Source organism: Sebastes umbrosus, chromosome 5, assembly GCF_015220745.1.
Source record: "Sebastes umbrosus isolate fSebUmb1 chromosome 5, fSebUmb1.pri, whole genome shotgun sequence".
Classification (NCBI taxonomy): Eukaryota; Metazoa; Chordata; class Actinopteri; order Perciformes; family Sebastidae; genus Sebastes; species Sebastes umbrosus.
The window spans coordinates 22,537,461-22,554,589 of record NC_051273.1 but is presented as its reverse complement, the minus strand read 5'-3'; the positions used below and the strand labels follow the sequence as shown (position 1 = coordinate 22,554,589).

At 38.3% G+C, this 17,129-nt stretch overlaps 1 protein-coding gene across 2 annotated transcripts; it reads right to left on the bottom strand.

Moving 5' to 3' along the window:
* Positions 1 to 13: 13 nt before the first annotated feature.
* LOC119488201 (signal-transducing adaptor protein 2-like) lies at positions 14 to 16,871 on the bottom strand. Of its 2 annotated transcripts, none has more exons than XM_037769633.1 (13): positions 16,646 to 16,871; positions 13,002 to 13,073; positions 12,761 to 12,880; positions 12,576 to 12,632; positions 11,455 to 11,612; positions 10,563 to 10,694; positions 9,840 to 9,909; positions 9,023 to 9,125; positions 7,638 to 7,730; positions 5,939 to 6,007; positions 5,762 to 5,812; positions 5,540 to 5,656; positions 14 to 144 (listed from the first exon to the last, which is right to left on the bottom strand). In XM_037769633.1, the coding sequence occupies exons 1-13, from the start codon at positions 16,730 to 16,732 to the stop codon at positions 134 to 136; spliced, it is 1,140 nt and encodes a 379-aa protein (XP_037625561.1). In that variant the 5' UTR covers positions 16,733 to 16,871; the 3' UTR covers positions 14 to 133. The 2 variants fall into 2 exon arrangements, with proteins under 2 accessions (XP_037625561.1, XP_037625560.1); XM_037769632.1 differs by lacking the exon at positions 14 to 144 and adding an exon at positions 3,410 to 4,814 and having other exon boundaries at positions 16,646 to 16,866.
* Positions 16,872 to 17,129: the final 258 nt, after the last annotated feature.

The following is a 17,129-nucleotide window of genomic DNA, read 5'->3' as shown; positions in this document are numbered from 1 at the left end:
ATCACCAAAACTGTCAGTCGTACTGTCAGTGCAGACAGCTGCAGGGTCGAGGCCCGTCCTGTCTGCTCTCTCCCTGTGCCTTCCTGCTCATTTCCAAACCGATAGGCCAAATCCGGTGATCCGTACCAACATGCTAGTATTTCACTGCAAGAAATTGTGGTAACACTTTCTATGACGCCCATGTGTATAATGCATTATAAACATACTTATAATGTGTTATAATTTGCTTAGAGCAACGTATAATCATATTTATAAGCACTCCATAATTCTTTATAACAATAATCATAACACACTGTAAAGAATTTTATAATGACTTACAAGGTCAAGTAATATATATATATATCATAATTGCTGGTCACATTTCTTTTTGAAAGGATGATAGTGTATTATAATTCCCATAATTGTAATATATTATAATCTTTTAACCCTCTAAAACCCACAATAGACCCATTTTTGTCTTTTTTTATGGGCTACAGTGGGTCTTTAGGGGCAGATAGCAGGTCAACAGTATATGTCACATAGAAGTGGTGTACATCATCTCAGTCATTGATCAGAAATAAACTGAATTAATTAATAAGGGTTTAGAACATTACGATAGAAGTATATGATGGCCATCCCCATGCTCTATTATGTCTCATAAGTTGTTGCAGCAATTTTTGGGTTGATACCATTTGTTACACAGATTTGGTGCTAAATTGAACCATTTTTTACCACTTGAGAATTGATAAAAAATGATCAATAATCCCTCCAAAAAAACAACATTAAGACACCAAGACCTTGAGAAACACCGTAGAAAAAGTCAATGCTGTGATTTGGTTTGAAAAACGTTTGACATTTGGAGATTTCTGCCAGAATTGCATTTTTGGCAATTGGATGGCGAGCACTTCTGTTGTGTAAACTGCTCAGAAACCCCCTTATTGTCAATCTAGCCAGGAAAGCCATCCATCCTCTGAATGCTCTAGGTCTCTAGTTTGTGGCTGTAAAGTTTCATGATGCTGTGATTATCCTAGAGGTCACCACAGGTCATTTTATACAGTGAGGTCAAAAAATGGTCTCACTACAATGAAATAGCTACTGTGGGGACTAACATCATCAGACATGAATACAGTTGAGCTCATTGGATCCACAAGAGTCAATTTATGCAAATCCAAGACTGTTTAGGGACCCCAGTATGCAGAAATATTCAAATACACCATTTTAGAATAGGCGACACATTTATACTGCTTTCAAAACTGCATGTGATTATCATAAAGTGGGCATGTCTGTATGCATTATAGACATGGGTGTCACAGAAGTGTAATCTCCCTGTTTCAATTTAAAACATCGTGTTCTGTGTCAGTGTCATTATAACCTGGTTGTACTGTAGCTTAGTGGTAATTATCACCTACTGAATCTGCCGTCAGATGACCTATTTAACCTAAATAACATCCTGCTTCCAGGCGAACGCTACTGAATAGAATGTAGTTCATTGAATCAGGTTATTTTTTACCAGCAGCTAATAGCTCACGTGAACGACACACGTATGTCTTGCCAAGTCATGCCGACTATTTGTGTTTACTGCATTTCACTTTCTGCAGTCAGGTTACCAGACTTTGCGTGCGAGAAACTGGGTCATTTAGCCTCCTGCTGATGTTCTGTTAGTGTTAAATCAGAGTCTTAATCTAACAGACAGACTCTGCACAGAAAGTTAGAGTTTTTATCACGTAGAGGAGTCATCAGATATGGCTTCAGGATTTTGGAAATGACTGTACTGTATTCATTCTATTCACCTGACTGCACCCTAATGCTTGTTTGTACAGTATGTATGTGTCTCTACCACAGACTGTATATAAAGATGGACGACGTGTCTCCACTTCCACCCACGGTACAAAAGTGAAGCCAAAATATCACGGATACGGGGGGCTGCCATCTTGAGATTTTGACGTCAATTGGAGCCAGACACTGCACAGTATTGATCAGGGGGGGGGGGGCTGTAGCCGCGATATCGAGGCTCGAGCCAATCACGAGCCGAGCACGGCCGCAGCTTGCTGGCGTGAGACACCTTGCTGCTACGTTAGCACTACGGTAGCTGTTTCGCTAGAAAGAGACAACAACTAACCATAATATCTCTACATCAACTACATTTATGATCAAATTGACACGTCTATTACACAGACTGGTGGCGGTTATGGAAAGTTAAAGTTACATCTCCTCTCTCGTACAATTCCTGAGTCTCTGGCTGCGACTATTTCACTCAGAGCAGCTGTCAATCATGACGTCTGACCCCCTTTTTATAGCATCAAATAACTAATTAAAACCAAACTTATCAGAGAAATGAACACTTGAATAAACATCAGCGTGAGAAGAACTACATAAAAAGATAGAAACCATCTTCAGGAAAAATGTATTTAATGTGTACTTTGACTTTTTAGTTGGTCTCATCTTCTAACATGGAGGGGCGGGATTTATGACCTATACTGCAACCAGCCACCAGGGGGCGATTGAGATGTTCTGGCTTCACTTTTGAGGAGCTGTCATGTCGTCCATCTTTATGTACAGTTTATTATCTCTATACCTAATAATAACACCACTTTATTTACTGAAGAAGAATCCCATTATGAGTAGCGGGCTGTCCGTTAGTCCAAATATAACAAATAGCTAGCAAGTAGCCTCAGCTAACACAATGTATTATGAGAGTTAGCCAGGTTTGGGTGAGAAACACAAGTGATAACCTCTGGAAACTGATTATGAAACTGTTATGAAGTCCGTATCTGTGCTAGGGCTGCACAATTAATTTAAATTTTAGCGAAATCACAATATGGCCTACTGCAATAAAGGTGAAATTTGTGTCAAAATACCTTTTTAAATTAAATATAGTGGTGCTGTTGAGATGTCCCGGCCTACACATCATATTCTAAAGACTTAAAGGACCAGTGTGTAACAATTAGGGGGATCTATTGGCAGAAATTTAATATAATATTAATAAGTATCTTTAGTGTATAATCACCTGATAATAAGAATTGTTGTGTTTTCGTTACCTTAGAATGAGCCGTTTATATCTACATAGCGAGCGGGTCCTCTTCACGGAGTCCGCCATGTTTCTACAGTAGTCCAGAACGGACAAACCAAACTCTGTTAACTTTTCCTGCTTGGGGCCGTAGTTGATAACGTTACTCGCTTCCGTTACTCGCTCCCGTCGCCACTGCCGCTCTCTCTCTCTTGCTTCACCACTCACTTCCCACATACACACACACACACTCTATGCTCTGCTCCAAATGGCTCTAGAGAGGGACATCATTCGCGTTTTCACTTCGGCCACCGTAGCTCTCCAACACGCTTGGCACACGTGAGAGGCTTCAGTTGGTTGCGATTTCCTCACCTCACCGCCAGATCCTACACACTGGACCTTTAAGTAAACATCTTTTTTTGGTGCAGATCGCCGCAAAAATCACACCATAATCAAATGTTTTTCAGTGAAAATGAGAATAATGATGTAAAAAATATCATTCCATCTAACATCGTAAATCATATCACAATTGCAATATCAGTCAAAAATAATTGCAATTAGATATTTTTCTCAAAATCGTGCAGCCCTAGCTAGTGCACAGCCCGACGTCTGAGTAGCGTCTACATGTTAAAGGGTAACAAGTATTTGCTTTGCTCCCTCTGTATGCATCTCCTGAATAACTGTAGCCTGCAATGATTTTAAAGAAGCGTCCGGCTGAGAGTTATGTTCAACTTTATTTTCACATGCTGACACAGTGTCACAATTTATTGTAAATAGTTTAATTTTTTCCACAATATTGTATCAGTCATTGAGGTAATAAAGGAGCGAGAGCACTTTGTTCTTGGATTTCTGCTTCAACGAGGAATAAAAAACAAAGTAAGAAACAAATGTCGGCTTTATTTTAAAAAATGCATAGCACATACTGGAAGTTGTTTGTTCACATGTATCTGATTTGATGTGACAAAAGCAAGAATTTTCCTTCACTGAAACACTATATATATATATATATATAATGTATTCACATACAATACTGAAGGTACAGTAACCGACCAATCAATCGAAAAATAATGGCCAGCTATTTTTTGTGCAAAAATGGTAGAAAATGCTGTTTTCAGCCTCTAAAATATGGAGATTTGCTGCTTTTCTCTGTATTATATCATATTAAACTGAGTACTTGACAAAACAAGACATTTAAAGACATCACCTCTTTCACTATCTTCTGACATTTTATAAACCAAACAATTAATCTACAGATTAATCAATAATGAAAATAATTATAAATTGCAGCCCTGTTTCATTCACACTTCACTGTATGGAGAGGCAGTAATTTGTTTTACAATAAATATATAATAAGTAAAAATATATACAATACAATTTGATTACACTAAAAAGAAGTAGTCAAAAACAACATTGATGTAGATAATCTGATTAGAAGAATGTGCAGCATTGTCAGTGGTAAATGTGCACCATTGTCAGTGGTAAATGTGCAAAACGTACATGACAAAACACGGTGAGGATGATGTGACGTGCAACATCCCTCGTTACAGCTGATTAACTCGCTAATGAGTGAATCAATAACAGTGTTAATCTTCAGAGAGGCTTTACTGTCGACAGCCAGCTGACGAGGAGGAGCAGAGGAGGAAACAGGTTGTTTTTGTAGGAAACAGCTGTTCTCCGCTGTCTTGTGTTGGTTCATCTCACTGGGACAGACTGGTTTAGTGACTCTGAATCACTGGTGGAGCAGGTTTTCACAGATGCAGGACATTCCTCTAAGATCTGGCCTTTTGCCCCAACTTGAGTTTCAGCTCAGTTAATGCTGCTAGAGGAACTAGAGCACATGAGACAAAAAGCTTTGATTATTATCTACTAGGGCTTTCAAGGTTAACGTGATAGTAACGCAATCGTTCTTCCAGAGGTTGTAAGGGGTTCAGTTTTAAAGCTAGAGAGAAGATACTGGCATCATATGAATCTAGAAAACCTGGTACCAACCATGTGATACTAGCTTGGTTGCTTGGAGGATGAATAACGCTCCAAACTTGCGCTACATTTTGGTGAGGATAAACTGGCATGGCCATTTTCAAAGGAGTCCCTTGACCTCTGACCTCAAGATATGTGAATGAAAATGGGTTCTATGGGTACCCACGAGTCTCCCCTTTACAGTCATGCCCACTTTATGATAATCACATGCAGTTTGTGGCAAGTCATAGTGAAGTCAGCACACTGACACACTGACAGCTGTTGTTGCCTGATGGGCTGCAGTTTGCTGTGTTATGATTTGAGCATATTTTTTATGCTAAATGCAGTACCTGTGAGGGTTTCTGGACAATATTTGTCATTGTTTTGTGTTGTTAATTGATTTCCGATAATAAATATATACAGACGTTTGCATATAGCAGCATATTTGTCCATTCCCATGTTGATAAGAGTTTTAAATACTTGACAAATCTCCCTTTAAGGTACATTTTGAACAGAAAAAAAGTGTGATTTATTTGCAATTAATCTGCACAAGTTACTATCTAAAGAATGTGTCTCAGTGAAGCGGTGTGGACTTACTCTGTCCCAGAGGGTCTGTGAGGGTTCTCGTCCTCATATTTGAGGAAGCGGGGTTCGATTTGCGAGGAATAGGAATTGGAGGCATAATTGCTTTCTTTGGAGCTTTTTTCTCTGGTTCTGTGGAAGACCAAAAACACACAGTGATTCACTGTCATAAAAAAAAGTTGTGACGACAAGGAAAAATGTTTCTGAGATGTAAAGATAAGACAGAAAGGAACTTACGTGGCAGTGGAACAACTGGGGAAACCTCTGTCTCTTTTTCTTTCTTCACAGCTGTTTGAATACAGACAAAGTGTTAACAACAGCAATGGAAAAAATGCAGTCACACCTGTTTTATGTTTGCAAGGCTACGATGAAAGGAGTGATTGATGGTGCTGGTGTCAGTTGACTTGTACTCACGTTCGTCATTCAGATAGACATTGTCCTCTTCATTTGGCGCCGGTTCAGGGGTCGGAACTCTCGAAGCGACTGCAAACACAGAACGTGTAATTATGATTATTACAGGGTTGATCTAATGACTGATATCATGGCCAAAGTAAACAACAGGTGTTGTCAGTACACTTGAGAAATAACTAAACCACAAGCTACAGCGGGCAGAAATAGACACTGGTTGTATGTAGGGTATGTTATTGTACAGACATTCGTGGTCCTCAGAGGATGAATCCCACTATCTTTGGTCATCCTCTGACTTTTCCTTTAGTGCAACCATGATGAGGTTTGTATTTGTTGTTTTAAAGGTGCTTTATATGATATTGAGAGCATCAATATAGCAGCAAACAACTAATCTATGTAAAAATATAGAGGAATAATGTCTACCTAAGCAGAGAATGAAGTCATTCTCCCTCTGTGTGTTGTAATCAGAGGTTCTCTGTGCTTTGTTTACATCGCCGGGCCGGCCGTGAGTGCTTTTAGTGCATGTGAGCTTTAAGTAAAATGTCTCAACAACTGCCATGAAATTTTGCACGTACATTCCCGTCCCCCGTAGGATAAGTTGAAAAACGTTGGTGATCCCCTGAAGTTTCATGTTGCGTCATCATCAGGTCAAAATACCAATTTGTCCAATATATTTGGTTAATGATCAAATACCTGCAAAACTAATCCCATCAGCCTCAGCTGTACTTTGTGTTTAGCGCTAATTAGCAAACGTTAGCATGCTAACACGCTAAATTAAGTTGGTGAACATGCTAAACATCAGCATGTTAGCATTGTCATTGTGAGCTGCTGACGTTAGCCGTTAGCTCAAAGCACTCAAAGCTGTGCCAAAGTAAAGCCTCACAGAGCCGCTGGCGTGGCTGTAGACCAGTTTTTAACCCAAAATGGAGGTTGGAACCCCCACAAAGGGTCTCAAGACATATCTGAGGGGTCACTAGATGATTAAGAAGATAAAGCTTTTTTCTTGTAATAATTTTACTTGTAATAATTATTCAGTAAAACAAGCAAAATAAATCCACTTTTTGGTTCAACTAGCCGGTGCACAAATACAATCTTAGAAGGGCATCTCAAGCAAATATTGCATCGTTGCAACCACTGCAGTCGACTCTTAGTCTTGTTAATATTTGCTTGAGCTACAAAGTCTTTAGCAAAACTCTGTAGAGGAATTTCTACCTGCTGCACAAAGGCTCTAAAACAAGCAAACCATGAGTGATGGATGGGTGTGGGTAATACCTCCGCACGGAAACATCGGTCTTATCACGATGGTTTTGCAAATCTCTGACACACCCACTGATACAAAGTGGATTAACCACCTACTTAAGATATGTCTCCAGAAAGCACATACGAAACGCGCGGGAAATATATGTTTGCATTACTAATGTTGTATTTTCTTGATGTTGTTATTCTATACACACAACATCTATTGCACGTCTGTCCGTCCTGTTGCGCCTTACATTATCATACAAAGAACCAAGTAATTTTTTCGTGTCAGTGTGACCTGTTGGAAAAAGCCCAAGATCAGCTGTAGAGGTGGAATTTCCAGTTACCTGAATGCGTCAAAGGGCCTCAGCAAACAAGGTGTGGCAAAACAGTGCAAACAGTTTAGTGGCTTGACGTGTCTGAGAGTTCATGTCTGTGTGTTTTTCTAGTAATAGTCACAAAGTACCTTTGGGGGGTAAAGTTGGCAGGAGTGTGGCAGTGTTTGACGGGGCCTGATGAATGCTCGTCTCTCCGTTTTCCTTATCAGACCGAATAAAAACTGTAAAAAAAAAAAACAGAACTTCTATTAGTCATGAATAACATTTTGGTTAACATATAATAAGTACACAGCTTAACCCCCTGAGACCTGCAGGATACTGACTTTCAGAGGCTGTAGCAGGTTCAGTTTTAGAGCTAGAGTGAAGGAGGCTAAATAACGCTACAAAGTTTGGCTATATTTTGACGAGGAAAAACTGGCATGGCCATTTTCAAAGGGGTCCTTTGACGTCTGACCTCAAGATATGTGAATGTAAATGGGTTCTATGGATACCCACGAGTCTCCCCTTTACAGACATGCCCACTTTATGATAATCACATGCAGTTTTTTGCAGGCAGTACAAATGTGTTATTTACGCCTATTCTGAATATGGTGTATTTGAATATTTCTGCATATTGGGGTCCCTAAACAGTCTTGGATTACATAAATTGGGTATCACTGTAAAGCTGAGACTCTTGTGGATCCAATGAGCCCAACTGTATTCATGTGTGATGATGTTAGTCCACAAAGGAGCCATTTCATTGTAGTGAGACAATTTTTTTTAAACTTGACCTCACAGTATAAATTGACCTATGGTGACCTCTAGGATAATCACAGCCTCATGAAACTTTACAGCCACAAACTAAAGACCTAGAGCATTCATAGGATGGATGGATTTCTTAGGTAGACAATAAGGGGGTTTCTGAGTAGTTTCCAGAACAGAAGTGTTCGCAATCCAATCGTTGAAAAATGCAATCCTTTCAGAAATCTCAAAAAGTTTTTGAAACCAAATCTCAGCATGGCTTTTTCTATGTTGTTCCTCAAGGTCTTGGTGTCTTAATGCGGTATTTTGAAGGGATTATTGATAATTTTCATCAATTCTCAAGTGTAAAAAAAGGTTAAGGTTAGCACCAAATCTGTGTAACAAATGGTATCAACCCAAAAATTGCTGCACCAATTTATGAGACATAAATAACCCTGGGAATGACCATCATATACTTCTATCATAATGTTCTAAGCTCTTATACACTTTTACAAGTTATTTTAATTTTGTTTTATTTCTGATTTACGACTGGAACAGCTTGACACACGTTGCTGAGCTGCATCTCAAATTAATCTTCAGGTTCCCAGCTTTCAGGTGATGTACACCACTTCTATGTGACATCTACTGTTGACCTGCTATCTCCCCCTAAAGACACCCCCTTAAAAAGACAAAAACGGGTCTATTGTGGGTCTCAGAGGGTTAAAAAGTGACTTGAATACAAAGTGAGGGAGCAAAAGAAAGGATAGAAAGAGAAATGAAAATGTCTCCGTACAGATGTTTTTCTCGTAGGGTTCCTCCATGATGAGAGGAATCAGAACCCGGTCGGTTTTTTCCACTAAATAGTTGATCACATCGTGGAGCGTAGCACAAGGGACCTGCATGGAGAACATATGTTCTTTAATAACTTAATAACAAATAAACACAGGGAATAGAACAGGTTGGGTTTTGCAAACAGACTTGACTCAACCATAGTTACAATAACTATTGCAACCTTAATCGTCTATAATTGAGTTTAATTACAGATCATGTGTCATCATTAGTGCTTCCAAGGAAATTAAGTGGAACTCAGTCAGTTGCTTGGAAAAATACCACACCACACGTACACATGTGTCACTTTATGTCTGGAATTTAATACAAAGATCAGAGGTGAGTCATGTCACTGGCAGCAGAATGAAAGTCTTATCCAGCACGTCCACACAGAAACGTGGCTGAACTAACGCCATGTGACATTCTTTTTATTGACCCCTTTGTGTTTACCGGTAATCTGCAGGACGTCATGTGCTAGAAATTCACTTTCATCTCTCATCTTTCACCTGAGCAATTAAAAACTCCAGCAATCAAGTGCAAATAGCTCTTTCGTACATACAGTACTGTTCTACATTTCTCAAGTTGCACTTACAAAAGTTCATATATACACAGTAGATTTTATCAAGCAATAAAAAGGCAACGCTGGTTTTCTTGTCTAATGTTTTATGTGGTTTCCTCTTTTACCTCTTTTAAATCTGCAGAGACCAGAACTCAGTCCTTTAACTGTGGCACATACAGTACAGTTCAAAGTACCTTCACTATGCTTCTATTTTAATACTCACAGGTGTGTCCACATCAATGGCGAAGCTGCCATCGACTTTACGAGCCACGCGGTAGTGTCTGAATACAGAGCTGATGGAGAAAGAGAGACAGGGAGGCCATTAAAATATAGATTATAAACTGTCCAAGATGACAACATGCAACAACACATAAACGTGTGTTACATTAAAGTCAGTTATACTGTCTTTGTAGAAGTAAAACTATTGAGTACTGTTTTAAAGCGGCAGTAAGCAGAATGTTTTTGGCATCATTGGGCAAAAATTCCATAATAACTTTTCAGCATATTGTAATTCAAGTGTTCTGAGAGAAAACTAGACTTCTTCACTTCCTCTTCCTCTTAGGAAAGTTTGTGACCCTTCTGCCATGCTGAGATCAGTTGAGGAAATACCAAGCACCGCCCACCAGCCGGAGCAAACTTTCTCATTTTACAGCTAAACAGTACACTACAAGATGTTTCTGAAAACATTTGAGGAGAGAAATAGGCATTACAGTAACAGAATATTGATTCATATTTGATCAGCGCTGCCTAGTTTGACCGTTTGATCGGAGTTTGAGAGTGATTGACAGCTGCCTCCGTTGAATGAACAGCCAATAGGAACGCTCTCTCTCGAAGTAAATGTCCTGTGATTGGCCAAAGTCTCCCGTCACGGGCTAGATTTTCTAAAGCCTGAAAGTATGTACACCATATTAGATCTGTGTGTCTGTGTTTATGTCTGTGTTCATACCCTTCAAGGTCCTGTCTGGTGGTGACAGCGAAGGAGTTTCCGTTACTTCCGGGTCTCAGCAGCAGGTTTCCTTGTTTGGCCACTCTCTCCAGCAGCAGCTCGGCCTCCAGTCGGGACACGTTGTGGTAACAACTACAGGACGGCAGAAAAACACAGTCATGAGACAAAAAAGTAAAAACTGCCATCACTCATTGAAAACAGATTTTTGCAGTGATGCATCCAGACCTCATGTCATATGTTTTGTATCATGGTATCAGCTCTTTCCATCGGCCACATTTGAAACTAGAAGGGCACTCAGAGAGCACACAGACCTCCACCAAGACGTTTCCATGAGTGAAAAAGAGTGTAACCGCACCGTGATTCGGATCCTTAACAGGTTCTTCCTTGCCCCGTGCTACTACTTACCTTTACACAGCAGCTGGATTCTCGCAATGTCACGAGATCACGCAAGAATCCATCTTGTCAGACTTCAAGTAACATATTTGTGTCTGGCCGGCAGCGACGAGCGCGGCTTAGGTTTGTGTGATGCAACACGGAGGGGCGACTGTTGCGTCACAGCGACTCGTAAAGAGTTTAAATGATGCAATAGCATCGATTACATCAGAACTGCAGAGTATTTCTGCATTTCTTTTGATGGAAAAGATGTTTTCACTCTTCTCCTGACTGGCTTCGGCAAGAGTTTGATTGACAGGTGGCTCATCCAATCACCTGCCAAGTATTTTTTTTAAAGTGCCTGCCCTTTTCCAAACAGTTTCCAATGACGGCTTCTCAGATGATTCTGTGTAAAACAGACAAACAAACCAACAAACCAAACCGAAAACCTCCCTGGCAGAGAGGTGATAACCAGTATTTCTCTTGAGTCTCAATACTTGTATGTCTTGTTTGTACTCACGCTGGCATATCTGTTTTGATGCTGATGTAAGCAGTGGAGTTGGTGACAGCAGTTGGAAGTGGAAGAAGATTTCTTGTTCTTCCTTTTTCCTTTTCCACGGTCTCTTTCAGCATGTGGATCTGGCCTGGTAGCAGGTTGAGGGAGGATGGTACCGTCAGCTGCAGGTAGACACACACAGTTTAAATTATCAGTGCAAATGAATGAGGGCCGGATGTTAACTACAACTAAACATCAGTCATCTTAAAGGAACAGTGTGGAACATTTCGGGGGATCTATTAGCAGAAATGGAATATAATATTCATAACTATGTTTTCATTAGTGTATAATCACCTGAAACTAAGAATCGTTTTGTTTTCGTTAGCTTAGAATGAGCCCTTCATCTATACATAGGTAGCAGGGAGCCTTTCACATTTTTATGTTACCTGAAGACCACCGTAGTTCTCCGACACGCTTGTGAAACTGCGGTATACCGCAGTGTTAATTTCGTTAAAGAAAACTATGATGAAATATGTTTTCGGCAACAACCTTTTTTTCCACGACTATGACTAGATGATGGCGAGACGGCACCGACGTCATTGAACACTAGCGGGGACGATATCAAACATGCAATATCATTGACGAAAAAAGACGAGACTGACATTTAGTTTAAAAAATAAAAAACTTTACTTTTAATATAATGTGATGACTAAACAGGACTAATATTAAATACAGAATATAGCTGACAAAATTAAGAGAAAAAACATTTAGACGAAAATTGAATGACTTTTCGACAAACTAAAACTGAGTTGTCGTCGACTAAAACTATGAAGGATAAAAATGACTAAAATGTGACTTAAACTAAAAAGCATTTCATCTTATCTACTTCCGTTGCTCCTAAAGTAGTGTTATAATGGTATGATTGGCCTTTTAAGCGAGGCCAACAGCGTTACCACGGTTTTGCACTCGGCGACTCACGTTACCGCAGTTTTGGAAAGGGAGGAGTGAGTGGAGGGGTACTCGGTTGGTTGCAATCTGCAACCACACCACTAGTTGCCGCCAAATCCTACACACTGTCCCTTTAAACTTAAATCTTTAAAATAACTTTATTCTAAAAAGTGAGCTAACTGTTATAGACCACCGACCTCAGCCACAGAGCGGATGTAGCCCTTCCATAGCTCACGAGCCTCTGCGTTAGGAGCCTGTAGACACAATGAAAAGAGAGAAAAACTGTGAAAATGAGGAAATTACTCTGAAAAAAGATTATTCATAGATTTGCATATTTTCTATATATATATATATATATATATATATATATATATTCCCTCACAGTGAATTTGATAACTCTGTCCTTCGTCTGGAGGTTGATTCTGGCTGCGTCTAAGTTACGATCCTGGCTGCTGTCGTCTGTGATTGAGATCAGTTCCTTGAGATCCACTTTCTCTACGTACTGATGAGACAGACAAAGACACACAGAGTCACAAATAATTCCTGGGTTTTCCTGAAAATTCTTTATTGAAAATCATCCAAATCTCTGGCTTTGATTAACCCAAATCTCAGCGATAACTTACGTCAGAGTCTCTCTTCTCATTGAAGAAGAACAGCGTGTTGCCACACAGGCAGGTCCACAGTTTCCGGGACGTCTGCACAAACACACACAAACAGAGAGTCATTGTTTGTGTTAAGAAGAACGAAAAGGAAAAAGGAAGAAGAAAGTAAATGCTTGTTGCACAACAAAGAAATAAAGTCAGTCTATACTGTGCAGGTGAATCAGACTTGATGAGTCAACTTTTACAACAGAAACCACTTGTGATATTAATAACAGTGTCTGAATTGATGAGTGAATCCGTGTCACCGCCGGCTTAATTAAATTGTTCGTACAAGTTGAATGAATCAGAGTTCACGGTCACCGTCCGTTTCAGGTCAAAGCCACCACCAACGTCTTGTAATGCAAAATTACTAAAACATAAAGTACTGAACTGTAATTGAGTACAAATAATTATATCTGGGGTTAGGATAGTTTTAAAGTGTCCAGTTAAATGTTTTACGAGCTCTCATTGGAGTGCCCTTCCAAAAAAGACGTTTATTCAAGTGTGCTATTAGTATACTTCTTTTAAACTTAAAATAAGAGAGTATGCTTTCAGGTCACTTTCCATGTACTTATCAGAGATAACAAAATTATACTTAAGTATCCTTAGCTTATACCGACAAGTGTACAGAAAAGTCTAAGTATACTTGGCTTATACAGAAAAGTATACTTGGCTAAGTACTATAAGTTCACTTAGGAAAACTTACAAGTATACTTGCAGTAAAAACTATTAGACTAGTAGTTTACTGAGAGTATACTTTAAAGTGTACTTTCATAAACTAAAACGTAAGTTCACTTGTAGTATAGTTCATATTGTAGTTGCAGTACAAAATACAACTTGGATGTAAACTAAGTTGTGCACTCAAAGTTTACAACTTTTACATTTAAAGTACGCTTAAATATACTTTTATAAACTAAAGTGGGCCAATTTAGTCCCAAGAAGTATTGAAGTAGTACACTTACAAGTATACTTCTTTTTTTGTGAGGTTGCACGCACGCTGTTATCTTATCAGGGAGGGCAGGACAGCACACATGATTCATTACTGGCAAAGCCTGCTTTGCCAGTAAGCGTCTTAACTTTTCTGTCAGCTCTAATCTTTACGACACAATAAGCAGAATAGCAGTCAAACCAGTTGAAGTGTTGTTCAACGTCTGCTAATAACCTCAAGTCAAAGTTCACACAATAAGTCCTTTTATCATTTGACATGTCCAAGCAGAGTAAACACACGTGTGTAATTTGTTAAAGAAAATAATTGTGGTCCCATTCTGTCAGTAACAATACGACTGACCCACCTGGATGGATTGGGGCCACAATTATTGTTATTAATTACAACTGCGTTTACCCTGCAATCACATGTCAAAATGGCTGCTGTGAAAAGGGCCTGTCTACAATAACCTATATATATATATATGACAGGGACAGGTGACATTTAACCTGACTTTACCTGATGCTGTGCACAAACAAGTGTGTTTCTAGGCCACTGCACTGTCTTACGAAGTGTTAATGAAGTATTAAGCATGCCATTACTAGGGCTGTCTTTGACTAAAGAAATTCTTAGTCGACTAATCGATTAGCTGATTTAATCAACAGATCTGACTTTCTCCACAAAGAATCACACAAAAGCACCACTTTAAGTCTTGTGTTTACCAGAGATGTGCTCATAAGTTTCTTAGAAATAAATCATTCAGCATGAAAAAAAGGATTAAAAACGAATAATCGACTAAAGAGATCTTAGTTGACTAAAGCTCTAGCCATTGCACTGCAGTTTTTTTTAATATGAAGCACAGGTTAGTGGAGGTAAATGAATGTACTAATGAATGTACTAGTTTCACCTCATGAGGGCAAACCATCTAGAATACCGATACTGATTTCCTGAAAGTAAAGTAGAGTTCCTCTTCTGCAGAACAGCACAGATCAGTTTACAGCTGCTGCCAGTTAAAGCATAACATACGTGACAGGAGTGAAGATCTCTATTATCTGGTGCACATTGTTGAGATGCCTGTCAATCACATTTGTCCTCTCTCACACGCACACACACCCACACACACACACATAGTGCTGACCCGAATGCTTCGAAGCTTCGATCGTTACCATGGTAATCGAATATTTTTTGTATTTTAGCTTCAAAGCCCAAAAAATGTGTTTGGGACAGACCTAACACACCCACACAGAGAGAGAGAGAGAGAGCTGCCAACAACAATTTGGAGCTGAAATGATTAGTCGATTAATCATCGGCAGAAAAATAATCTGCAACTATTTTGATAATCAATTAATTGTTCAAGTTATTTTTCTGCTGCTTTTCTTCATCTTATATGAAACTAAATTAAATATATTTTTGTTTTTAGTGTTGGTCGGACAAAACAAACAATCTGAAGACTTCACATTGTGCTTCAGGAAATTGTGATGGATATTTTTTCACAATGTGCCGACATTTTATATAGAAAACAATGAATTGATTCATAATAATAATAATATATAAAAACCAATTGACAGAATAATCAACAATGAAAATAATCAAATAATTGTTAGATGCAGCCACACAGACGTTAAACCTACAATTGAAAGTCATACATTAAGATTTTTAATCAAACTGGTTCTGATGAGATTCCTAAAACCCACAGATAACCAGTGGTGGAATGTAACTAAGTACATTTACTCAAGTACTGTACTCAAGTACAAATTCGAGGTACTTGTACTTTACTTGAGTATTTCCATTTTTTGCAACTATATACTTCCACTACATCTCAGATGTGATTTGTACTCCACTACATTTATCTGACAGCTTTAGTTACTTTTCAGATTACATTTCATCCCCTTCCTGTTTCGTGAAAACCACGTATCTTCACATGAGTTTTTCTGAGCTCATGAAAAGTTGACTTATTAGAGAACGTGGTTCTCAAAGGACAGCGGTGTTACAAACATATGATGATCTTATAGAATATGATGCATTGCTGTAGATTAAACTAAATTAACACAACCTTAAACATCGACAGCAGTAAAATGCAACAAACACATTAATGCAGCAGCAATAGTACTCCAGAAACATCATATATAATATAATATAATAAAATAAAATATAATATGATATACTATAATATAATATAATATAATATAATATAATAAAATAAAATATAATATAATATGATATACTATAATATAATATAATATAATATAATAAAATAAAGTATTATATGATATGATGTACTATAATATAATATAATATAATGAAATATAATAATAATAATAATAATAATAATAATAATAATAATAATAATAATAATAATAATAAATAAATAATAATGAATAATAATAATAGTAAAACACTAGCAGGGAACATTTTACTGCACAATATTTTATTTTATTTTTACTTTATTTTGCTGATAATACTTAGGCTACATATACTTTTTCTTAAGTAAGGTTTTGAATGCAAGACTTTTACTTGTAGTGGAGTATTTTCAAAGTGTGGTATTAGTACTTTTACTGAAGTAAATGATCTGAATACTTCTTCCACCACTGCAGATAACAATCAGATACAAGAACAAAACAAAAAGTCATAATAATAAAAAGCTTGCATACAACAACTTATCTCTCATAGATATATAAATAAATAAATATAAATATAATACCTTATCTTTGAAGGACCTCTTCTCCAGGTATCCCTCATAGTAACAGGTGGGCAGCTGGCTCCTCTGTCGAGCTGCTCGCTTTGCCATCGCTTGTCGGTGTTTTATAATAAAAAATAACTTACATATATAGACTACAGATTTGACTGTGACTGTTATTGTAGATGCATCAGAAGCTTCTTCTGGCTCCTATAAAAAGGCTCTTGTATATGAAAGTGAGGAGGGAACCTGCAAACTGCGTCATCGCTGCTGATTGGTTAATGAGCAAAGTGGGCGTGTCCTTCTACAGGTGGGGCATTATGACGTAGTCGACGTAATTGTGAAGCATGGAAATCAGCTGTGTCCCAGTTCACTAGTACTAATTAAGTGTACTAGGTTAATTCTATAATATCTGTGCACGTTTCTTTTACAGTGAACTGGCAAAACAAGTTTAAGCTGGGAACCAGTTTAAGGTGGAAAAGACTTCATGTCAACACCTGAGCAGGTG

Bases quoted from the DNA above. Each gene is read 5' to 3' on its own strand.
- LOC119488201 (XM_037769632.1), bottom strand. From the start codon at position 16,732: ATGGCAAAGCGAGCAGCTCGACAGAGGAGCCAGCTGCCCACCTGTTAC. The intron at 13,074-16,645 runs GTATTATATTTA...GTGTTTGTGCAG, and splicing joins AGAGGTCCTTCAAAGATAAG to ACGTCCCGGAAACTGTGGAC. The intron at 6,008-7,637 runs GTACTTTGTGAC...CTGTGTTTGCAG, and splicing joins GCCAACTTTACCCCCCAAAG to TCGCTTCGAGAGTTCCGACC.